The 26,585-nt window shown below is 43.7% G+C and overlaps 1 protein-coding gene across 1 annotated transcript in view; it reads right to left on the reverse strand.

The window, feature by feature from the left end:
- Positions 1–26,585, reverse strand: part of TBC1D5 (TBC1 domain family member 5) — a 1,081,936-nt gene that overhangs the window by 349,950 nt on the left and 705,401 nt on the right. The window contains 2 exon segments of the mRNA XM_030202651.1: positions 3,395–3,464; positions 3,646–3,696. Of these exon segments, the coding sequence (XP_030058511.1) occupies positions 3,395–3,464; positions 3,646–3,696 (121 nt within the window).

The following is a 26,585-nucleotide window of genomic DNA, read 5'->3' on the forward strand; positions in this document are numbered from 1 at the left end:
GAAACCCTCTGATCAGCAGTTGATACATTTGGAACATTTTAACATAACAATTCTTAATCCACATTGCATTAACAAAATAACATAACTTGCATGCCTGCATCATCACCGCTCTCTTTGAAGGCTGTAAGTAAGGCAAGGTCTTTTACTCCAACATGAGTCTTTTGGGGATGTGATCATGGAGGTGCATCAACTGGTACCAACAGTTCAGAATCTATAAACTGTTGGGCCTCTGGGACCGAGTGGAAAGAACGCCATCGATTTTCATGTTGGATCTTCAAAACCGCCGGGTAGATCAGCATAAACCGTGTCTTCCTATTTACCAGTGTTGTACAAAGTGGGTGGAACCGGCGTCTTTGCTCTTGTACTCCGGCCGAGTAATCCTGAAAGATTTTAATCGGGGTCCCATCATATTTTAAGGTGTCCCTTTTCAATCTGAAGCCCCTCATAATTTCCTCTTTGTGCAGGTAATTGTGAACTTTAATAATCACCAGCCTGGGCCGTTGTTGCCCTTGTTGCCAGCGACCAAGTCTATGGGCCCTTTCTATACACAGTTCTCCATAGCTGTCTGACAGGGCCAATTCTTTTTTAAGCCATTGTTCCACAGGTGCCCCAGTGATTTCTCAGGGATTGCTTCTGGCAGGCCAACAATTCGCAAATTGCATCTTCGTGCTCTGTTCTCCATATCCTCAATCTTATCTTGCTGTGCTTTAAGTTGTTCCATCAGACGGGTGACATCTTGGATACTCTGTGCCCTCGTGTCTTCCACCGCTGAGATTCTGCTTTCCGCCTCTCCCACCCATCTCACCGTGTCTGCCATGGTAGCTTCTAAGCTGCTCATTTGACGTTCAAGTAGGTCAAACCTTGGGTTAAGTGCGGCACTAACCGCCATGGTTATCTGTGCTAGCTGTTTTTCGGAAAAATCCCCAAGCTTTTCAAGCTTCCCTTCTGCCATCTTGGCCCCTGTGGATGATGGGGAACTTTTCCCTTTATCGTATTTGGTCCCGCTTCGGGTTGTTCCTGTTAACTTAGGCCTCAGAAATTGCTCCATACAGAGGGTATTATGTCTTTTGCCAGAATCTGTGCGTCTGGTCTTGTGATGCAGGCACTTTTTCTATGTATATTGCAGTAGTGTGCTGGGGCAGGTTCCCACAGGCCCACGTCCGTCAATTTTCCACGAGTTCTGGGAGCCAATTCTCCACTGCTACCAGTCTGTGGGCCCGAGTCCCTCCCAAACTTTTTTTCAGCCCGCTAGCGGGAGAGACCCGCTGCTAATTAGTTATCGGCGCACCCCTGCAGTAATGTATAAATGAATTGTTTAAATTCTGCAAATTGAGTGCCAGAGTCTTATTTGTGCTTGATAGCTTTAAATCTCTCTTGTAGCATTAATAATGGCTCTTTTCTTCTCCACTGGCAGTTGCGGTCTCCGTTGAAAAGTTAAATTGCGCTGCCACGGCACCCTCTCCTGAATTATGTATGCTGATGCAGACAGTGCCTGATTTTTACTTTAATGCATGTTTGAATGTTCCTGGCCCCTGATATTGCGAGTTTAGCACTGGGCCGCTCGATGCTTCGGTGCCCCGATCTTGCTCGTTCGTCGGGGGGGTGGGGGTAAGGTAGAAGAAAGTGCAGTTAGTCGTGCTCCCCCGTATCCGCTATACTATTTCTCCTCCAGGTTCCCCTAAATCACACCCCATAGTTCTTACTCCGCACGCTGGTCATCTGCGCTGTTGACTCTCCGCCTTCTTACACGCTGAGCCTCCGGCCGCCATTTTGGGTCTGGTCGCGTGTATCGCGGCCATCGGCTGCGCTGCACTACCGGGTGCACCAAGAGACCTCCGGAGGTACCCACTTGTTCTGGGGAGCTTTGGGCAACGCCAGCTTGTTGCGGAGGGGGTCCAGAGAGCGGGGGGATAGAGGACCCGTCAGCGGTGTAGCGGAGCTCTCTTAGACCGCGGCCATCTTGCCGCTCGGCTCCACCAGAAGTCCATGAAGCTGTGTTATAATTTGAATACCTGCAATTTCTGTACAGTTTTTCAGTAAACAATTGAAAACTGGATAAAATTTGGAAGGCATTGGTTTATTTCATATAATTAGTAATAGTGCAACCTTTAAAATGAATGTTAGCTTGACATGAATCCATACCTTGGTCAGATTTAATTCATCTTATGCAATTGGACCTTTTATTAAAATGCTTTTAATGATGTTAATGCACTTTAGTATCTCTAGCCCTATAGATGATAATTTTATAATGACTTTCATGCATATATGCTAACATATGCACATAAAATTACTCCAATACAAAAGTAAGCAGAGTGACAAAAATGTTAAGGAATTTCAATGTAGATGTCCGTGGGGTGGATTTTGAGCAGTTGCAATTTATAAGTATTGCTTATAAAATATGTGCATACCTGTATTTTACTTTTGAACATTTACACTTGCTTCTGAGCAGGTAAAAATGTACAGGGGTTTATTTTATCCAGGATTTCTGCTGCTATTTTTTAAAAACACATGCATGTCTTTAGAAAATAGGCATTTGTGTGTCCTTCATAAATTGGTGATCTGTTGTACGATTGTCCTCTAATTTTATTGCAGGCTGCCTAACCTGTACAACTATATGCACAAGTTACACCAATTTTCAAAGGAAAATGCATTCATTCTTTCCTTTTGAAAATTACTTCATTTAAACTATACACCCACTATTATACCTGTTATTTAATACACAGCATGCTTTTGAGAAAATGTATGCACACACTTTTTAAAAACCAGACATATGCGCATAAGTCCAAAACCCACCATAAGCCTGCCCCAAAAATGTCTCTCTCATCGAGGGTAACAGTATGCATGAAATGTCATTATGGGTGTAATTCTATAAAGCAGGTATGTAAATCATTAGAATAATGGAATGTAAGAACATAAATGCTAAAAACCAGCCTAACCTAAGCACTATTCTGTAAATATGTACATAGCATGTATTTTACAGGTGAGTATATACATAGACAGAGACTGGGTGGCATGAGCGGGACTCAAAGTTATAAATATATCTGACATTAGGCCTACATACTTATGCTAGTTGTATGGTAGGCATACGTTTTCATGCCTAAGCGCATACACACATATGTACCGGTTACATTAGTATTCTGTAAAGGAAAGTAGGTGCATAATTATAGAATTACCCCCATGTGCACACTTTTACCTGCATATACTTCTGGCAATTCTATAATAATCTATTTCAATGAATAAATCAGTTTTATACATGTAAATGGCTTTTAAAATTATCCCTATAGTAAACAGATTTATATAAGTAATATAACTTGCCATGCTCAAATAATAACACACATTACTATTATATGATTCACTGGAACAAGTGAATCTGTTAACTAAAGTTAATATTTACCCTGGGCATGTCATGCTCAAAAGTTGAAAACCAAACTTCAGCAGTCTTCATAATACTTAAAAACATTGCACTGTAACAAAAGAAAAGTTGAAAAGTAAATTGAAAAATGCCTCCTGAAATTACAGAAGAAAAAGTAAATAATTAGAAGTAAAAATGAAATCAACAAAAGTATACATAAACATCAACATATGTATTCATTTGCGTAGATATATATAGAGAAAGAGGAAAAAGCAGAAAGTAGTTAATCTTACTAGGCATCGTGTTCCAAATATTCAGGGTCTAAAAGGACTTTCATCTCTTCACTAAAATAAGAACAACAAAAAAGATAAACCACACAATGAGGAACTAAGAAAAGTTAACTTTAATCAACATTTTGCAGGTTTTACTGTGGATTTTTTCTGCCTAGTCTGATGTACGAGTTGGGATGCCGAGTTTGTCCTTTTTAATCTTACAGTGCAACGTCTTTCAATAAAGTCAGTCTTCTCTATAAAGGCCAAAAATAAATTAGGAGTTTTGTTTGCTTTACAATGAAGTAGGCAGCTAATTCTACTAAATAATAAATTATGAAATATCACAATATAATCTTTAAATATGCTTCATACAGGATAATTCATTACTGAGCATTATATTACTGTATTTACAAAGCACACTTATAGTTTGTGGTCAGATATATAATATCAGAACATTAATTATTTTCTTTTAAAATAACTTTTCTGTGCATTTTGAACAACAATTAACTAATGACGGTAACTCAGATCTCTTTTTCAGTTACTTAACTCTTGTTTATTATTGAGGGAGTGGGAAGGCAGAAAGCATGAAAAGCTTGTCAAAAGGTTACTTATTATAACTTTTATTTTAATTTACTGCATGCCAATTTTAGTACACACTAAAACAAAACAACATGAAATATGAAAATGTATATCCTTGCTACCCATCCACACCATCTGCTCAGCACTAAATTCCCCTTCTTTCCCTAAGAGATTCGCTGTGCTAGTCTCATGCTCTTGAATTCTACTGCCCTCATTGAGAAGCTGTATGCACACGTCATCTTTTTTGATCAACAGAACTGCAACAGTGTGGGCTGTAGATATAGAAGTAAATGGGTTGTATGTTTGTATGGAGAGTATATGTAGTGGATGTGAAGTTATATAATTGTGTGGTTTGTAGTGCATAGGAGCCAGCTCTGTGTGTGCTTGAGCATCCCCAATATTGAACAAAGTTTTTGACCATGTTCAGGGAGAAGTAATTTCCATTGGGTTTAGCATCCCCAATAATTCTGAAAAGTTGGCTCCTATGGTTAAGTGAGTGGTAGGTATAGGAGAATATGAGCTGTGGGTTTATTTCAAGTTCCACCTTTATTTGATAGGAGTGGCGGCCTAGTGGTTAGAGCACCGGTCTTGCAATCCAGAGGTGGCCGGTTCAAATCCCACTGCTGCTCCTTGTGATCTTGGGCAAGTCACTTAACTCTCCATTGCCTCAGGTAAAAACTTAGATTGTGAGTCCTCCTGGGACAGAGACATATCCAGTGTACCTGAATGTAACTCACCTTGAGCTACTACTGAAAAAGGTATGAATAAAATCTAAATAAATAAATACCGGGGTTATTTAATTATATGTTTACTATACCATCAATTGAACATAATTTATTTTTATTTATTTATTGCATTTGTATCCCACATTTTCCCACCTATTTTCAGGCTCAATGTGGCTTACATAGTTTTGTTATGACATTGTCATCCCAGGATATCATATACAATTGGTGATGTGCAGAGATTAAGTAAAGGAAGAAAGAAGGGGGTGATAAGGGTTGAGTATAGAAGGTGAACTTTCAAAGCAGGGTGGGTTGGTGAAGTGGATTAGTGAGGTTATAGGTTCTCTTTGTAGGCCTTGTTGAAGAAATATGTCTTCAGAGATTTGTGAAAGTTAGTTATTTCGTCGATTGTTTTCAGGTCTGTAGGTAGTGCGTTCCATAAGTGCGTGCTCGTGTATGAGAAGGTGGTGGCATGCATCAGCTTGTATTTTAGTCCTTTACTGTTGGGGAAGTGCAGATTGAGAAATTTGCGAGACGATCTTGTGGCATTTCTGGGAGGTAGGTCCACGAGGTTTAGCATGTAGACTGGGCTGTCTGCGTGAATGATTTTGTGTACAATTGTGCAGATCTTGAACACAATGCGTTCCTTAAGTGGGAGCCAGTGAAGTTTCTCTTAGTGGTTTTGCACTTTCATATTTAGTTTTTCCAAATATGAGTCTGGCAGCAGTATTCTGGGCTGTTTGGAGTTTTTTGATAGTCTGTTCTTTGCAGCCAGCGAACAGTGCGTTGCAGTAGTCCAGATGGCTTATTACCAATGACTGTACCAGGGTGCGGAAGATGTATCTCGGGAAGAAGGGTTTTACTCGTTTGAGTTTCCACATGGCGTGGAACATCTTTTTCATCGTATTCTTCACGTGGGTGTCGAGAGTGAGGTTTCGATCAATAGTAACTCCAAGAATTTTCAAGTTTTGTGAGACAGGGAGAGAGCAATATGGTGTGATTATTGTGGAGACGTTTTTTGTGTTGTGTTGTGTTGTGAGGTGAGTACAAGACATTGTGTTTTTTCTGTGTTAACTTTTAGTTGGAATGCGTCCGCCCAGTTGTACATGATTTGGAGGCTTTGGTTGATCTCGCTGGTGATTTCATTTATATCATGTTTGAACGGGATATAAATTGTGACATCGTCTGCATATATGTAGGGGTTGAGGTTTTGATTGGCTAGGAGTTTGGCTAAAGGTATCATCATTAGGTTGAATAAGGATGGCGAGAGGGGGGAATCCTTGGGGAACTCCACATTCAGGTATCCATGGGGGTGATCTGTCCGCGTTCGTAGTTACTTGGTAAGATCTTGTGGTCAGGAATCCTTTGAACCATTTGAGAACTGTGCCTCCTACTCCAAAGTATTCTAGTATATGTAACAGTATTCCATGATTAACCATGTCAAAGGCACTGGACATGTCGAATTGTAGAAGGAGTATGTTGTTACCAGTTGCAATTGCTTGTTTGAATGCCTTCATTGCGGACACTAGGACTGTTTCAGTGCTGTGGTTTGACTGAAATCCTGATTGAGACTCGTGCAGAATTGAGTGTTTATTTAGGTATTCAGTAAGTTGTTTCGTCACTATGCCTTCCATGAGTTTGGTTATGAGTGGAATAGATGCTACTGGGCGATAGTTGGTTAGGTCTATTGTGCTTTTCTTAGCATATTTTGGCAGCGGAGTAAGTAGGATGTTTCCTTTCTCCGTGGGAAAGAGCCCATTTTGAAGCCTGTGGTTTACGTGGTTTGTGAGATCTGTTTTGAATTGTTTGGGTCCAGATCTTATTAGGCTGGTAGGGCAGATGTCTAATTTGCATTGCGATGTGGCGTATTTTCTGAGCCAGTGTGAGATTTCGTTAGAAGAGAGCTTGTCAAAGTTGGTCCATGATCGATCTGCTGGGCATTCCCTGGGTTTTGGGTCTAGACATTCGAGTATGTTTGTGTAATCCGTTATATTGGTAGGTATCATGAGTCGGAGCTTTGTGATTTTTTCATTGAAGTATTTCGCAAGATTGGTTGCTGACGGGGGTGTCTGTGTTGCTGGTTGTAACCGTTGTGGTATTTAGGAGATTATTTACTAGTGAAAAGAGTTTGTGTGTATCCTTGTAGTTTGGTCCTATTTTGGTTTTATAATATGTTCTTTCAGTTTGTCTGATAGTGTATTTGTATTTTCTTTGTAGTTGTTTCCAGTCTTTGAGTGTGTGTTCGTCTTTTTTCTTGCTCCATGCTCTTTCTAGTCTTCTGACTTGCGTTTTTAGTTCTTTCAATTCTTCGCTAAACCACGGTTTTGAGTTTTTTCTATGTGAGGTTCTGGTTTGAAGTGGTGCTATATTGTCTAGTACTGTTCTGCATCTGTTGTCCCATTCTTGGAGATATTGAGGTGAGTCAGTAGGTGTTGTCCATTCGTTGGTGTAGAATTGTTGCCAGAATATTAGTGGGTCTATTTTGCCTCTCGTAGTATAGGTTTGTTGTTCTTGTTTTTGTTGTGTCTTTTTTGTTCTCCAGTGGAGGGAAAGGTTTGCACTGTAGTGATCGGACCATGGCGTGGCTGTCCATTTTATGTCTATTAGTTTGAGATTTGATTCTGATGAGAATTTGTGGGAAATGATATCTAGTGTATGTCCTTTATTATGGGTGGGTTGTATATTTGGCCAGTAGAGCTCCCATAGTTGGAGGAAGTCCTTGCATTTGCATACATTGCTTGAGTTAGTATCTTCAAGATGAAGATCAATGTCTCCTGCTATGAGAAGGTTCTGGGTGGAAACACAAGTATTCGATATGAAACCCAGAAAGTGTGATTGTGAATCTTGCCAGCTGCCTGGGGGTCTGTAAAATAAGATTAGGTTTAGGTGATCACGTAGGTTGGAGTGGTTGATTCTGACTGAAGCTATTTCGAGCTGGGAAGAATAGATTCTGCTGTTGTTGTGACTGTGAATTGAGATTTATACATTATTGCTATGCCTCCTCCTCTTTTTCCTTCTCTTGTCCAGTGGGTAATTTTGTATCCTGGAGGACAGAGCGCTAAAATTATTGGATCTTTGGAATCATGGATCCAAGTTTCGCTAATAAGTAGGAAGTCGAGATGGTCAGTTGTAATCCAGTCAGTTAGTATTGTGGTTTTATTAACTGCCGATCTGGCACTGATGTATCCTATTTGTTGGTGGTGTTCAGTTGGGTTTGAGATAGTGATAATTTTTATCAGCTGTCTGTCTTCTTGATGTGTAAGTTTATTATGAAGGTGATTTACAGTATAAAAAAATTTGCTAGTCATAAGATAAGGAGCTTACAGTGACAAATACAGAGGAGGAGGAAAAGGCAAGGCAAAGTAACAAGAGAAGGATACAGCACAGGAAAGCATCACCTCTCTAATTTGGTGTTCTACTCAATGACAAGTTCAACCAACCAGATTTTCACATCCTTCTTCACTAAAAAAAAAATGAGCTTTCACAGTAGTTATACAGGGGAATGGAGTTCCAAAGTGTCAGGTCTAAGTAAAACAAAAGCAGAGGTAGGATAGAGATAGAGAGGAGAGCTCAGTGCTATCTGGCTGGGACATCAGGCAGCAGTGTTGGGCTTCCTGTGATGACTGGAATGACCAACTGACATCATCAACGAGTAGGTCTGGATAAAAGGTTGGACTGCTATGGCACACGGCTGTTAGGGTATGACCAAAGAGGCATGATCCTTGGAGCCATGAAAGAGCTGTGGAAGGGGGTTTTTTTGAGGTTGAGAAAAGCCAAAACCTCTACCCCAAAGTGCGTGGACCAATCGATAAACATGTCATTGTAGACTGCATAGAAGCTGTTGAGCCTGCAGACTCAGCCAGGACCATCTAAGTTCAGGAGGTAGATCCACAGCCCATGATCCTTATGGTAGGGCCTAATGTGGTTGTACCAGTTAGAGGATCTGCAAATGCCTTGTTACAGTTGCAAACTAAACAGGGCTCCTTGCTTTCTAGTTCGGAGTCTGTCTTTGCCTTCAGTTGTTTTTCCTGTAGATATTGCTTCCTCACAACCAGGAAACCTCAGGTTCCTTTCTGTTTTTCAGCTGTGTATTTTTTTCTAAGGCAGCAGTGGGCAAATTAGGGAAACTTGATAGCAGAACTTGAAACTGGAGAAGTTATATTATAATATGAAACCTCAGATAAGGAATTTCATAGTAGATAAACCAAAAACATTCAAAGATACTGTAGTTTTACTTCAGAAGATGGAATCACTGGACAATGTGGTTGGTCTACAAATATACCTTTTTTGAATTTTCCACTAATAAGAGTTTTTGTTAAGAAAATATTTTTCTGAGGTGCTCAAATTCCCTACCACTGAGGGAGCAGGTATCTCTAAATTACATTATCTCATGGGTAGTGATTCTGTAGCAAATGAAAGGAGGGAGGGTTTGTTGTATTATAAAAATCAGAGAGTTCAAGTCTTTCCATTTTCCTGGAACCTTCTCAATATTTTTCAGGGGGCAGCCCTCCTCGTTTGATTTGTTTCCAAGATGAAATTTAATGTGGACAAATGTAAAGTGATGCATTAGGTTCCACCTTAAAAGTCAGCACCCAAGAGAAAGATCTAGGTGTCATCATAGACAATATGCCAAAATCTTCTGCCCAGTGTGTAGCAGCAGCCAAAAAGTAAAAAGAATGCTAGGAATTATTAGGAAAGAGATAGAAAATCAAACAATTCTATAATGCCTCTGTTTTGCTCCATTGTGCGACTTCACCTTAAGTACAGTGTCACTGTATCTCAAAAAAGAAGAAAAGGTTCAAAGAAGGGCAACAAAATGATTAAGGGAATGAACTCATATGAGGAAAGGCTAAAGTTATGGCTCTTCAGTTTGGAAAATAAATGGCTGGGAAGGGCAGGGGGATATGATAGAGGACTACAAATCCTAAGTGGTGTAGGACGGCTAAAAGTGAATCAATTGTTTATTCTTTTGAAAAATAAGACTGGGGGACATTCAATGAAGTTACATGATAATACTTTTATACTGAAAGGAATATCTTTTTTAACTCAATGTATAGTTAAGCTCTGGATCTCGCTACCAGAGGATGTGGTAACAGCAGTTAGCATACCTGGGTTAAAAAAGGTTTGGTAAGTTCCTGGAGGAAATGTTCATAGTCTGAAATTGAGACAGATATGGGCAAGCCATTGCTTGCTCTGGGATTGGTAGCATGGAATCTTGCTACTATTTGGGATTCTGCCATGTATTTGTGACCTGGATTGGCCACTGCTAGAAGCAGGATACTGGGCTAGATGGACCAATAATCTGCCCCAGTATGGCTATTCTAATATTCGTAGAGCTAAGATCATGATATATAAGTCTTACTTTAAATTTAAAGGTATTTCATTTTATTGGCATAAAATTCAGCTTTTCCCTGATGTGACATGGTCAGCTTCATTGTAGCATAAGGCCTTTGTTCAATTGAAAGCTTATAACTTTGATGGGGGCCACTTTTTATTTGAGGTTCCTCTACCAATGCCTGACTACCTGTTCTGAGAATTGCTATTTTTTTTCCTATTTAACTCTCTCATCTTGAAGTTCTTTGTAATAATTTACCTTTGCCAAAGCATATATTAGGATGAGTTAGTTAGGTACCATTTTGTTTAGGAAGCTATCTTCCTGATTGCTTCTTTTTATCATCTCTTGACCTTATATTATAGGGGCTATAGTAAGCTGTTAGTATTCTTCTGCATATTATTTTCTTATTCTTTCTTCTTGAGAGATACATTGTTATGATTTCTTACTTTTTGTTCTTTAGATTGTATTCTGAAATTCTTAATTAAAAAGGTGGTCATGAGAGGCATCTAAGTGAAGGTGAGAAGGTAGGGGAAGTGAAACTAGAAAGGCCTGGGAGGAGCAAAGGGAGTTAAGAGGGAACATGAGGGGGATAAATAAAGCAGTGAATCAGAATATATGACTCAATGTAAGAGGACAAGAATCTTACATTTAATTCGTGCAGAGACTGGAGGCCAATGCTGAGATTTGAGGAGAGGAGTTCTGACCAGCAAGGGCCTAATAGAAGTTTAACACTGACTTGGGGCAGTTAATAAATCCCAATAAACAAATGGCTGTAGACCAAATAAGCTGAAGATGTTTGAGGGAGAATAGGAGGCAGCTACTGTAGTCAAGGCAAGCTATCATTAAAATCTAAATCTGATGAAGAGTTAAAAAAAGGGGGGGGGGGGTGATCTGGTTACCTCATTTAACTGAGGTATAAAAGAGAGTGCTGAATCAAGAATAACACCTATGATATAGTCAGTGCCTTGAAAAGAAGAGAGATCCCAGTAATTACAGGTGGGATAACGTAAGGATAAGGAAAAGGAAAATAAATGGACTATTCACATTTGGTATTCAGAAAGAAATTGCAGTCCCTTACCCACTTCCTAGCTGCCTGAAGAGGAAACATATCTCCAGAGGAGGAGTTGACAGAAAAGTGGATTTGAATGCTGCCTGTGTATATGTAAGGGTGCAGCCAATGGACTGGATTAATACAGGAAAGGGGGACTAGCAAAATGTTAAAAACGATAGAGGCAACAGAGAGTCTTGCAGGACTCTGCAAGAGATAGAGTAGTGGAGGGAGCTTGGCCAGGGAAATCATGGAAGATGCAATGGTCTAGAAATCAGGTAAACCATTTCATTTGAGAACTGTAATGATCATATAAGCAGTGACGAAGTACAATGGCTAATTAAGCCAAAGGCTGATGAAAGATCAAGACTGAGAAGAATGAGCTGCATCGATTGACTGATGTTCTGATTTCACTGAGCACGGCAGTCAACATGATCTTAATGCTATCACCTATTCTGAAGCCAGTCTGCCTGTGTATATATGTATGTACGGTGTGTGGCTGATTGTGGGGGAGGAGTAGTAGCCAGATGGGTAGAAGTATACAGGGTGTGTGTGTGGTGGGGAAGTTGGGGGTGGGTATAGGGGATAGAGCAAGTGTTGTGTGTGTTTGTTGGGGGGGGGGGGGATGTGGTTTATCAGTCAGCACCTGCTTCAGTTATTTTTCTCCCTCTCTTTGTCTATGCCAAGCTGCTAGAAGAGTGGGAGAGAAGGGGTAATCTATATATATAAAACTCACCCTCAACGTTCTGAAGACAGTGATGTCAGTGAAGCCAAGCCCTGACTTCATTCAAAAAGGCTCGAAGGTCCGTGGTGGTGAAGCCACCAAAATGGCTCCGGGCCCCGCCCTCGAGGGAGAAGCAATGGCAGAACAACGAAGGGGTTGGCAGTGAGGGAGGCATGGAGGGGGGAAATCGCTACAGGCCCCGCCCTCGAGGGCGGAGCAATGGCAGAACAACCAAGGGGTTGGCAGGGAGGGAGGGAGGCAGGGAGGTGGGAAATCGCTACGGGCCCCACCCTCGCGCAAACGTCATGACGTTGAGGGCGGAGCAATGCCACAACAACGAAGGGGTTGGCGGGGGGGGGGGGGGTGTTGCCGATGAAAACCTTGCTTGCGCCCGTTTCATTTGCTCAGAAACAGGCCTCTTTTACTAGTATCTTCAAAATGTCTGGGCACATTTATATTAATAGACTCAAGGTTAAATGAAAAATCTACAATACAAGTGAATTAAGATAGTAGTAGTCAGCAAAAATGGTTAGACCCGGTGCTATTGAGAATGGTACCTTGGCTTCCAAGGGCTCAATCTTTAAGCTGTATGAGGCAAACCCCCTTTGGTGTTGAGGTCCTATTAAAGATCTGACATAAGGTCAGGATAAACATTATCCCCCACTAGATAACATTTCCTTCATACTGTGATCCGATATGCCCCGGGTTACCATGCAGGGCTGGAGGAAAAGGTGTACAAACAATGGGAGACAAAGGGACTAGCCACTTTAGGACAAATATGGGAGGAGCCTGCATTCATATACTGAGCTCCAAGGAGAATATGATATTCCATCACAGCATAGCATCCACTATCGAAGAATAAGTGATTATATATTACGTAAAGCTAAAGAGGAACTTAATCTTCCCGAGACACTTCTAGAAAAGGCCATAGGAGGAGGTGGGGGCAAGGGATGTGTGTCACAAATATACCAGGCTTTATTGTTATTTTATATGCCCATAGCTCCATACACACAATGATGGGAAAAAGATCTGGGGAAGGACGTTGAAGATAAGAAATGGGAGCTCAGTTATAAATATCTATTTAAGTCCTCTCTCAGCAGCACTTTTATGGAAAATGGTCATAAAATGTTATATAGATGGTATTATACTCCACAAAGATTGTTTCATGTGTATCAGACAGGAACAGGATTATGTTGGAGACAGTGTGGAATGCCAGCTTATATGTATCATGTGTGGTCATCTTGCCCCGCAGTGCAAAAATACTGGCGGGACATCACCTCTATGGTACAGTGAATACTTGGGGTGCCATACTCTATAAGTGTAGAACATTGTTTGCTGCATCATAAACCTTTTGGTGTGGACTATCATAAATGGGCTATTCAATTATTTACAGCAGCCCGCCTGGCTTTGGCTACCTTGTGGAGAAGAACTACAACAGTTCCCTCTATGGCTATTTGTTTGAAGAAACTGGATTATCTGCACCTCATGGCAGAACTGACAGCACTTAAAAGTGGACAGTTGAACTCGTTTTGTAAGGTTTGGAACAAATATAAGTCATGGCGCTAAGGTAAAGCTCCTGAGGAGGGGGGAGGAGAACACATGGACAGTTAATCTACCCAGGTATAAAGACAACGAAGGAGGAACAGAATGATCCCACAAAGTACTGGAGAAGCTATCAGTAGATAGGGGAGGGGGTGGATGGGGACTGGTTTGATATGTTGAACTATATTGTTGTATGTTTATTGATATCTTAATAAAAGCCTTTAAAATGGACACACACACAAAAAAAGATAGAAGCAGTAGTATAGAACTCTGGGATTCTTGGTTCTTTATGAGAACTTCTATACTACTAATCCAAGAATTTTTCTCTCTCACTGTTTACATTTAATATATAATCACAGAATGAACATCCATGAAAATAAATCAACTCAGCCTATCCAAATAAAACAGTTATAGCTATAGTTAGGGCTGCAGGAAGATTAAAATTTTTAATTGTAATTGCGTGATTAAAAGATGCCTACCAGTATCTTATTTTTGTTACTCCCTCCCCTCTCTCTGCCCCCCTGGTCCAACATCTCCCCTCTCTCCTCCTCTTCCCCGCTATGACACCACTTCCCTTCTTTGTTCCATTCCCTATAAAAAATATGTCACCTACACATACAATATGCAACAGCATCTGCCCTCTCTCCACCCCCTTACCCAATGTCCTTCCTCTCCTTTTCTGCACTCTCTCCTCCTTCCATCTACGTCTTCCCTCTCTCTTCCCCTGAAGTAAAAACAAACAAACAAACAAACAAGACAAAAAGAGAAAGGTGGGCTCACCTCTGCTAGTGGGACTGGAGAAGAGACAACTGCAACAGTCTGGGACTTCCCTAGGGTGAGTCCTCTATGCTGGGTGGCTCAGGGGTGGTGAAAGGCTGCAGGAACTGGCATGGAGACAGCAGCAGGGTGGCGACTCTAGGAGCTGCAACAAGGCCAGTTGGCTCCTGCCCCCACTGACTTCCTATTTTGGAGAGGACGAAAACCGGCAAGCCTTGACCATACAACAAATGCTCAAGGCCCTGCACTGGGCTGGCCATGCAATGCTGGTGATGCAGCTCCTAGTCTCGCTGCCCCGTGGGAGTGAGGTGAGACCAAAGGTTTCACAGGGAGGGAGGGAGGAAGGGTAGCCTATGGCTGGCTCTGCCAGACCCAGAAACAGACAATTACATCAGAGCTTGATGTAACTTGCTGTTTCTGGGTCTGGCAGAGCCAGTCTTCTGCCTGCCGCTGATGCAAGCATTAATCGCAATTAAAATTTTAGCAGTTGTAAAAAAATGTCATGAGTTAATCACGTTATTAACTCATTAAATCTGCAGCCCTAGTTATATTTTATTCCATTTTCTATACCACTTGGCTGAAAAACAAGATCACAGCGGTTAACAATCCGAAAACATTAAAAAAATAGAAAAGAAAAGAAACTCCAATTTAAAATCGTAAAGACACAACCATACAAGATCACATATACTCTAACTGCAATCAGAAGCACAATCAACAACCACAAAATAAAATAATACAGCTATCAAACTGTTATGCTTATCCTTATCTGCTAATTCCTTATTAATATTAAACCCCATGCCCACTTAATAAAAACAAATAGAAATATCTTTAATTCCTTTTGACACTACGAGTAGTTTTTCTCCTTACTAAACTCCTTCAGCAAATCATTTCAGACCTCAGGACCAACTCCACCAAGAAGTCTTGCCAATCCAGTTGAGTTTACAGTTGGGAGAGACAATAAACATGATTCAGTCAAATGTAAAAGATTGACAAGGTGCATAGCTCTTCAAAACCACCAAATAAGGTGGAGCTTTTCCTTGGATAGCATTAAAAAATGTATACAAAATTTTAGATCTTATCCATTCTATTGGGAGTGGGAGTAAACTTTTCAAGCATGGTGTCAGATGTTCATAATACTTGCATCTGGTAAGACCTATAAAATTCTGGGTGGTGTAGAACAAGTAGAAGTGAATCGATGTTTCAATTTTTCACTCTTTCAAAAAGTACAAAGACCAGTGGGCATCAATGAAATTACATGGAAACACTTTTAGAACAAAGAGGAGGAAATTTAAGCTATGAAATTTGCTGCCGGAGGATGTGTTAACAGCGGTTGGCGTATCTGGGTTTAAAAAAGGTTTGGACAAGTTCCTGGAGGAAAAGTCCATAGTCTGTTATTGAGATGGACATGGAGGAAGTCACTGCTTGCCCTGGGATTGGTAGTATGGAACGTTGCTATTAACTGGGTTTCTGCCAGGTACTTGTGACCTGGACTGGCCACTGTTGAAAGCAGGATTCTGGGCTAGATGGACCATTGGTCTGACCCAGTATGGCTATTCTTAAGCTCTTAATGATCCAGACTGCCACATTGTGAATTAATTGTAATACTTTCAGAGATGTTTTGGGGAAACTCAAGAACACTGTGCTGCAGTAAAGCCAAAAGCCCAATTATGTACATAGTTGGTGGGAGAAAATATTTCATTCTCTGAATCATATACAACTTGACTGTCTTTACAACTGAAGTAATATGGACTTTTAAGATAGCAGGGAATCAAGAGAGAACCTCAACAATACTTCCACAATATTTCCCCTCCAGGAGAGGCACTCTAAGGTTGCCCTCTGAGTAGTTCACAAAAACTGTATTAAATGTCAATCTAGTAGACTTAAGCCAAACACTGTGGAGGTAATTCTATAACTTGGCACCTCATTTTAGGTACCCTAATGTGGTGTGGTGAGCACTAATTCTATAACGCCACCTCATTTTTATGTCAAGCTAACAGCAGTGAGAATACAAGAGAAACTAATTCCTACAAGAGGTGGATGGCTATTATTTATTTATTAGGATTTATTTACTGCCTTTTTGAAGGAATTCACTCAAGGCGGTGTACAGCAAAATTAAGTCAAATATAAGCAATATACAATTACAGCAGTAAAAATATTCAAACAACTGTACAAGTATGGCATAGTATACTACTTGCTGAAAATATCACAAATGTCACAGGAGTAAAGAACAAAATATAACACTATAAAAATCAAAAAAGTATTTTGATCTGAACAATGATGGACGAGAGAAGAATAAAATAATAATTTTAGCAAATGAAACTTCAACTGCCACAGAAGGTCTACATAGATGACCATTCACAAGTGGCTATAATCACTGGTTTCTAATAAAGCACCGAAAAAGCAACAGCAGAAAACAACTCCTAAAATAGGAGAAAAATCTACCGTTACAAAATAATGGATGCTATTGAACTATATAAAAACAACTTCTTAGTCTCTTCTCTATCAATGTTCATTTGAAGCTAGAAAGATTCAAAATACAAAACCAACCTGTGCACAGGAAAACAAAATTACTTACCTTGAGACAGAGATTCATCATGCTGCAGACCAAAAACACAACTAATCTATTCCAACTGTATCCATTGTTGAATCACTGTAGCACAGGGTCCATAATCAACACAATATGTAATAGCACATTTTAATAGACAGCATAGGAGTGTAAGCAAAGGGGACTTTTAAGGACTTTTCCTGCTGTCCTCAGAAAACACTTATTAAACAACTTTGCTTTCTCTGTGGACAAGCAGGATTTGAAGTCGTTATGGACAGGCATCTCTAGTATTTCTAATCATTTCTAAAACACTAACAGGCATACACAGTACTGTACAGACTAAAAGGAGATAGTCCCTGGTTACCAAAAAGATTCCAATTTAATCAAGAAAAATCTATATGACAAACAAGACATTTAGAAGAATGTATTATAGAGAAGTGATCAAGATCTATGAATATCGCCATAGAGGGAGCATGACATCAGGGCTGCCGAGAGACTGGGCCGGGCTCGAGACAAGGCCCCCCCTGCCCCCCCGCCGAGGTCACTGACACTCCGCCCCTCCCCCGCTCCCCTCCGTCCGCCACCGGGCCAAGCCCCTGCACTATATGTAGATATGTAGATCCTTCAAGCGGTAGTGTGTCATGATTTAGGCTCTACACCTTTTCTGATGTTTTGGTGCCACCTCAGTAAAGCCAAAACACAATCTCTCCACTGCAAAACACTATACACAAACATGTGCAAAAACCCACTCATAACCTTACCAAACTAAAACAGCACTAATTCAAAGGACAGAACGAGCTACAACCTTATACGTGGAAAGGCAGAACTTTAATTACACCGGGCTCTAAAACACCAGTACACAACCTAGTGAAACAAAAAACAAAACAAAACAAAACAAAAAGGGCTGCAAATACTACATACTAGCAGAATACTGTACCTTGATCACACATGAAAAACACATGGCAACAGATATGACACAAGGAACTAGAAATAAAAAAATATGAAGGCAAAATACTGAACTAGAAAGTTACCTCAAGAAGTCAGACTCAGCATGCAGCAATACTAGAAAAATTGAAACTTGCATGAAAAATATCACAGATACACATTTCCAAAAGCTGACATATTCCAATTAATAAATTCTGAATAAAATACTTTTTTCTACCTTTGTTGTCTGATCATAGTTGTTCTATTCGCTTTGGCCCGTCTTCTGTTTTATGCAGTGTCTTCTTTCCATTTGATATTTTTTCTCTCACCATGTCTACCATCCTCCTGTGTCCTTATGCGTCCTGACTACCATCTGTAGCCCTGTCCCTATCCTTCCTCAAGTTTCGGCATCTGTCCTGAAAGTGTTCCGGATCCAGCCCTTAAATTCAGCAATTTTCCCTCCATCCATATCCAGCATTTCTCCACACTCCCCTCCCCTCCATCCATGTGTATGTACTTCCTGTCTTCCCTCCCTTCCATCCATATCCAGCATTTCTCCTCTCTTCCTTTTCCCTCCATCTGTGTGCATCTCCTTCCTTTGTCTTTCCTTCCCTTCATCCTTGTCCAACATTTCTTCTCTCTTCCATGCCCTCCACTCCATCCATCCATGTTCAGCATTTCTCCTCTCTTCCCTTCCCTCCATCCATGTGCATCTCCTTCCTGACTTCCCTCCACTCCATCCATCCATGTCCAGCAACTCCCCATGCTCCCCTGGCCTCTCCTCCATCCAGTAAATTTCCTCTCTCCCCTGCCCCCTCCAATCATCCATCCATGTTCAGCAATTCTCCTCTCCCCTCTGCCCTGCCCTCCTGTCCAGCGATCTCTTCTCTCTCCACCCTGCCCTCTTGTCCAGCAATCTCTTCTCTCTCCCCCCTGCCCTCTTGTCCAGCAATCTCTTCTTTCTCCCCCCTGCCCTGCCCTCTTGTCCAACAATCTCTTCTTTCTCCCCCCAGGCTTCCCCCCTCCGAGATCCAAGGCCACCCTCCCCCTCCCTCTGAGATCCAAGGCCACACTCTCCCTCCGTCCGTCTGACCGAATTCCAAGGCTCCCCTCCATCCCTCCCTCCGAATTTCAAAAGCGATCTTGTTCTTACTTCGTCGGGGGTTATGGTGAGAGCAGCATGCAGAAGATGCAGTGAAAAGCGTGCAGGCTCCCGCTTCAGCCTTCCCTTGTTGTCTGTCTCTCAGAGCTGAGAGACAGACTACAAGGGAAGGCTGAAGCGGGAGCCTGCACGCATTTCACCGCGTCTGCATGCTGCTCTCGCCGTAACCCCCGACGAGGTAAGAAGATCGCATTTGAAATTCGGAGGGAGGGACGGAGGGCGGGCCTTGGGAGTTGGACAGAGGGAGGGAGGGACCTAGGAGTTGGACGGAGGGGCGAGCACCCAAGGACTCGGCGCCATGCGGCGCCGGGCCCCCTGGAGGCCCGGGGAATTTTGTCCCCCCTGTCCCCCCCTCTCGGCGGCCCTGCATGACATACCTACTTAGAAGTCTGTTTCAGGCAAACAACACAGCAAGGTTGAAAAAGTGAAGATGGGAGTTAGCAATAGAGAAAAAGGGTGCAGATAAGAGCAACTTACCAGATGAACGGAGTTCACTAGGAACAGTAAAGAGAAAGAAAATAAGTAATGAGGAGCTGCAGAGTGAATGCATTTGTAGATAAGCTACAGAAGTTTGAACTGTATGCAGAAGTGGATGGGAGGCCAATGTAATGATTTAAAGAGAGGTGCTACATGGCTGTAATGACAGTAAAACAATTGGGAATAATGGTTCTAATAGATCCCACAAGGAGTAGGCTGCAGTAGTCTAAACAGAAGGTAAAAATAAAGTGGATGGACATTTTGGTAGCACACCTAGAAAAGAAGGGATAGATGGAAAGGAAAAGACAACATGCTTTAGGGTTATTTTAGAAATGTGTAGAGAAAAAGAGACATTAAAGATAATGTTAAGAATATAAGAACAGCCATACTGGCCCAGACTGATGATGCATTTAGCCCAGTATCCTGCTTCCAACAGTGGCCAATCAAGGTTATAAGTACTTGGTAGAATACCAAATAGTAAAAACATTCCATGCTACCAACCCCAGGGATAAGTAGTGGCTTTTCCCATGCTTATCTTTTTTTATTTTATTTTATTTAATTAAGCTTTTTAACAAACATAAATTTACAATTATGAGTGATAATACACTACTTGGAAATTATACATATAATAACAAAAATTCTTAAATTCAAGTTTCCCAAACTATCGACCACAAGTTAAAGAAATAATCCAAGATGTAAGATTATATAGTAATCTAAAGGAAATTTTAGATGCTACTACTATTTAGCATTTCTATAGCGCTACAAGGCGTACGCAGCGCTGCACAAACATAGAAGAAAGACAGTCCCTGCTCAAAGAGCATACAATCTAATAGACAAAAATAAAGTAAGCAAATCAAATCAATTAATGTGTACAGGAAGAGGAGAGGAGGGTAGGTGGAGGTGAGTGGTTACGAGTCAAAAGCAATGTTAAAGAGGTGGGCTTTCAGTCTAGATTTAAAGGTGGCTAAGGATGGGGCAAGACGTAGGGGCTCAGGAAGTTTATTCCAGGCGTAGGGTGCAGCGAGACAGAAGGCGCGAAAGTCTGGAGTTGGCAGTAGTGGAGAAGGGAACAGATAAGAAGGATTTATCCATGAGCGGAGTGCACGGGAAGGGGTGTAGGGAAGGACGAGTGTGGAGAGATACTGGAGAGCAGCAGAATTAGTACATTTATAGGTTAGTAGATGAAGTTTGAACAGGATACGAAAACGGATAGGGAGCCAGTGAAGCGACTTGAGGAGAGGGGTAGTATGAGTAAAGCGACCCTGGCGGAAGACGAGACGGGCAGCAGAGTTTTGAACCGATTGGAGAGGGGAGAGGTGACTAAGTGGGAGGCCAGAAAGAAGCAGATTGCAGTAGTCTAAGTGAGAGGTGACAAGGGTGTGGATGAGGGTTTTGGTAGAGTGCTCGGAAAGAAAGGGGCGGATTTTACGGATGTTGTAAAGAAAGAAACGACAGGTCTTGGCGATCTGCTGGATATGAGCAGAGAAGGAGAGAGAAGAGTCAAAGATGACCCCAAGGTTTCGAGCTGAGGAGATAGGGAGAATGAGAGAGCCATCAACAGAAACAGAAAACGGGAGGAGTGGGGAGGTGGGTTTGGGGGGGAAAAATGAGAAGCTCGGTTTTGGTCATGTTTAATTTCAGGTGGCGTTGAGAAATCCAGACAGCAATGTCAGACAAGCACGCTGAAACTTTGGTTTGGATGCAAGGTGAGATATCAGGGGTAGAAAGGTAGATTTGGGAGTCATCAGCATAGAGATGGTAGGAAAAGCCATGGGATGAGATTAATGAACCAAGGGAAGAAGTGTAGATAGAAAAGAGGAGGGGACCAAGAACAGAACCCTGAGGTACGCCGACAGGCAGAGGGAACCCTGAGGTACGCCGACAGGCAGAGGGATAGAAGTAGAAGAGGATCCACCAGAGTGAACACTAAAGGTGCGGAGTGAGAGGTAGGAAGAGAACCAGGAAAGGACAGAGCCCTGGAATCCAAGTGAGGACAGGGTATCGAGAAGTATGCTGTGATTGACAGTGTCAAAAGCAGCGGACAGATCAAGAAGAATGAGGATGGAATATTGACCTCTGGATTTAGCCAGTAATAGGTCATTGGAGACTTTAGTAAGCGCAGTTTCGGTTGAGTGGAGAGGGCGAAAACCAGATTGTAGTGGGTCAAGAATAGCATGTGAGGAGAGAAAATCAAGGCAGCGGCAGTGAACAGCATGCTCAAGTAATTTGGAGAGAAATGGAAGGAGGGAGATGGGTCGGTAATTAGAGGGACAAGTAGGGTCGAGTGAAGGCTTCTTAAGGAGAGGTGTGACCACAGCATGTTTAAAGGCAGCAGGGACAGTCGCAGTGGAAAGTGAGAGGTTGAGAATGTGACAGATAAAAGGAATAAGAGCAGGAGAAATGGCATTAAGAAGGTGGGTGGGAATAGGATCAGAGGAACAGGGGGTACATTTTGAGGAAGAAAGGAGAAGTGTAGTTTCCTCAATAGTAACTTCAGGAAAGGAGGAAAGGGAATGAGGGGAAGGAGAGAGAGGGGAACGGACTAGTGGAGGGAGAGGTGGCGAGGAAGAGAATGCAAGGTTTATCTTTTGAACCTTCTCGTGAAAGAATTCAGCAAGGGTTATTTGTAGATAATACAAAGCGAATACTACATACCTGTAGAAGGTATTCTCCGAGGACAGCAGGCTGATTGTTCTCACTGATGGGTGACGTCCACGGCAGCCCCTCCAATCGGAAACTTCACTAGCAAAGGCCTTTGCTAGTCCTCGCGCGCCCATGCGCACCGCGCATGCGTGGCCGTCTTCCCGCCCGAACCGGCTCGTGTTCGTCAGTCCCGTATGTAGCAAGACAAAGACAAGGGAAGACACAACTCCAAAAGGGAGGCGGGCGGGTTTGTGAGAACAATCAGCCTGCTGTCCTCGGAGAATACCTTCTACAGGTATGTAGCATTCGCTTTCTCCGAGGACAAGCAGGCTGCTTGTTCTCACTGATGGGGTATCCCTAGCCCCCAGGCTCACTCAGAACAACAAACATGGTCAATTGGGCCTCGCAACGGCAAGGACATAACTGAGATTGACCTAACAACTTATCCAACTAACTGAGAGTGTAGCCTGGAACAGAATAAACATGGGCCTAGGGGGGTGGAGTTGGATTCTAAACCCCGAACAGATTCTGAAGCACTGACTGCCCGAACCGACTGTCGCGTCGGGTATCCTGCTGCAGGCAGTAATGAGATGTGAATGTGTGGACAGATGACCACGTCGCAGCTTTGCAGATCTCTTCAATAGTGGCTGACTTCAAGTGGGCCACTGACGCAGCCATGGCTCTGACATTGTGAGCCGTGACATGACCTTCAAGAGCCAGCCCAGCCTGGGCGTAAGTGAAGGAAATGCAATCTGCTAGCCAATTGGATATGGTGCGTTTCCCCACAGCCACTCCCCTCCTATTCGGATCAAAAGAAACAAACAATTGGGCGGACTGTCTTTTGGGCTGTGTCCGCTCCAGATAGAAGGCCAATGCTCTTTTGCAGTCCAATGTGTGCAGCTGACGTTCAGCAGGGCAGGAATGAGGACGGGGAAAGAATGTTGGCAAGACAATTGACTGGTTCAGATGGAACTCCGACACTACCTTCGGCAAGAACTTAGGGTGAGTGCGGAGGACTACTCTGTTATGATGAACTTTGGTGTAAGGGGCCTGGGCTACCAGGGCCTGAAGCTCACTGACTCTACGAGCTGAAGTAACTGCCACCAAGAAAATGACCTTCCAGGTCAAGTACTTCAGATGGCAGGAGTTCAGTGGCTCAAAAGGAGGTTTCATCAGCTGGGTGAGAATGACATTGAGATCCCATGACACTGTAGGAGGTTTGACGGGGGGCCTTGACAAAAGCAAACCTCTCATGAAGCGAACAACTAAAGGCTGTCCCGAGATCGGCTTACCTTCCACACGGTAATGGTATGCACTGATTGCGCTAAGGTGAACCCTTACAGAGTTGGTCTTGAGACCAGACTCAGACAAGTGTAGAAGGTATTCAAGCAGGGTCTGTGTAGGACAAGAGCGAGGATCTAGGGCCTTGCTGTCACACCAGACGGTAAACCTCCTCCACAGAAAGAAGTAACTCCTCTTAGTGGAATCTTTCCTGGAAGCAAGCAAGACATGGGAGACACCCTCTGAAACACCCAAAGAGGCAAAGTCTACGCTCTCAACATCCAGGCCGTGAGAGCCAGAGACCGGAGGTTGGGATGCAGAAGCGCCCCTTCGTCCTGAGTGATGAGGGTCGGAAAACACTCCAATCTCCATGGTTCTTCGGAGGACAACTCCAGAAGAAGAGGGAACCAGATCTGACGCGGCCAAAAAGGAGCAATCAGAATCATGGTGCCTCGGTCTTGCTTGAGTTTCAACAAAGTCTTCCCCACCAGAGGTATGGGAGGATAAGCATACAGTAGACCTTCCCCACAGTCCAGGAGGAAGGCATCCAATGCCAGTCTGCCGTTGGCCTGAAGCCTGGAACAGAACTGAGGGACTTTGTGGTTGGCTCGAGATGCAAAGAGATCTACCAAGGGGGTGCCCCACACCTTGAAGATCTGGCGCACTACTCGGGAGTTGAGCGACCACTCGTGAGGTTCCATAATCCTGCTCAACCTGTCGGCCAGACTGTTGTTTACGCCTGCCAGATATGTGGCTTGAAGCACCATGCCTTGACGGCGAACCCACAGCCACATGCTGACGGCTTCCTGACACAGGGGTTAGATCCGGTGCCCCCCTGCTTGTTGATGTAATACATGGCAACCTGGTTGTCTGTCTGAATTTGGATAATTTGGTGGGACAGCCGATCTCTGAAAGCCTTCAGAGCGTTCCAGACCGCTCGTAACTCCAGGAGATTGATCTGTAGATCGCGTTCCTGGAGGGACCAGCTTCCCTGGGTGTGAAGCCCATCGACATGAGCTCCCCACCCCAGGAGAGACGCATCCGTAGTCAGCTCTTTTTGTGGCTGAGGAATTTGGAAAGGACATCCCAGAGTCAAATTGGACCAAATCGTCCACCAATACAGGGAGTTGAGAAAACTCGTGGACAGGTGGATCACGTCTTCTAGATCCCCAGCAGCCTGAAACCACCGGGAAGCTAGGGTCCATTGAGCAGATTGCATGTGAAGGCGGGCCATGGGAGTCACATGAACTGTGGAGGCCATGTGGCCCAGCAATCTCAACATCTGCCGAGCTGTGATCTGCTGGGACGCTCATACCCGGGAGACGAGGGACAGCAGATTGTTGGTCCTTGTCTCCGGGAGGTAGGCACGAGCCGTCCGAGAATCCAGCAGAGCTCCTATGAATTCGAGTCTCTGTACTGGGAGAAGATGGGACTTTGGATAATTTATCACAAACCCCAGTAGCTCCAGGAGGCGAATAGTCATCTGCATGGACTGTAGAGCTCCTGCCTCGGATGTGTTCTTCACCAGCCAATCGTCGAGATAGGGGAACACGTGAACTCCCAGCCTGCGAAGCACCGCTGCTACTACAGCCAAGCACTTCATGAACACTCTGGGCACAGAGGCGAGCCCAAAGGGTAGCACACAGTACTGGAAGTGACGTGTGCCCAGCTGAAATCGCAGATACTGACTGTGAGCTGCCAGTATCGGGATGTGCATGTAGGCGTCCTTCAAGTCCAGAGAGCATAGCCAATCGTTTTCCTGAATCATGGGGAGAAGGGTGCCCAGGGAAAGCATCATGAACTTTTCTTTGACCAGATATTTGTTCAGGGCCCTTAAGTCTAGGATGGGACGCATCCCCCCTGTTTTCTTTTCCACAAGGAAGTACCTGGAATAGAATCCCAGCCCTCCTTGCCCGGATGGCACGGGCTCGACCGCATTGGCGCTGAGAAGGGCGGAGAGTTCCTCTGCAAGTACCTGCTTGTGCTGGAAGCTGTAAGATTGAGCTCCCGGTGGGCAATTTGGAGGTTTGGAGGCCAAATTGAGGGTGTATCCTTGCTGGACTATTTGAAGAACCCAACAGTCGGAGGTTACAAGAGGCCACCTTTGGTGAAAAACTTTCAACCTCCCCCCGACCGGCAGATCGCCCGGCACGGACACGTTGATGTCGGCTATGCTCTGCTGGAGCCAGTCAAAAGCTCGCCACCTGCTTTTGCTGGGGAGCCGTGGGGCCTTGCTGAGGCGCATGCTGCTGACGAGAGCGAGCGCGCTGGGGCTTAGCCTGGGCCGCAGGCTGTCGAGAGGGAGGATTGTACCTACGCTTACCAGAAGAGTAGGGAACAGTCTTCCTTCCCCCATAAAAACGTCTACCTGAGGAGGTAGATGCTGAAGGCTGCCGGCGGGAGAACTTGTCGAAAGCGGTATCCCGCTGGTGGAGCTGCTCTACCACCTGTTTAACTTTTTCTCCAAAAATATTGTCCGCTCGGCAAGGGGAGTCCGCAATCCGCTGCTGGATTCTATTCTCCAGGTCGGAGGCACGCAGCCATGAGAGTCTGCGCATCACCACACCTTGAGCAGCGGCCCTGGACGCAACATCAAAGTTATCATATACCCCTCTGGCCAGGAATTTTCTGCACGCCTTCAGCTGCCTGACCACCTCCTGAAATGGCTTGGCTTGCTCCGGAGGGAGCTTGTCCACCAAGCCCGCCAACTGCCGCACATTGTTCTGCATATGTATGCTCGTGTAGAGCTGGTAAGACTGGATTTTGGCCATGAGCATAGAAGAATGGTAGGCCTTCCTCCCAAAGGAGTCTAAGGTTCTAGAGTCCTTGCCCGGGGGGGGCGCCAAAGCATGCTCCCTAGAACTCTTAACCTTCTTTAAGGCCAGATCCACCACACCAGAGTCGTGAGGCAACTGAGTGCGCATCAGCTCTGGGTCCCCATGGATCCGGTACTGGGACTTGATCTTCTTGGGAATGTGGGGATTACTTAGAGGCTTGGTCCAGTTCGCCAGCAATGTCTTTTTTAGGACATGATGCATGGGTACTGTGGACGCTTCCTTAGGTGGAGAAGGATAGTCCAAGAGCTCAAACATTTCAGCCCTGGGCTCATCCTCCACAACCACCGGGAAGGGGATGGCTGTAGACATCTCCCGGACAAAGGCTGGAAAAGACAGACTCTCGGGAGGAGAAAGCTGCCTTTCAG

Source organism: Microcaecilia unicolor, chromosome 1, assembly GCF_901765095.1.
Source record: "Microcaecilia unicolor chromosome 1, aMicUni1.1, whole genome shotgun sequence".
Lineage (NCBI taxonomy): Eukaryota > Metazoa > Chordata > Amphibia > Gymnophiona > Siphonopidae > Microcaecilia > Microcaecilia unicolor.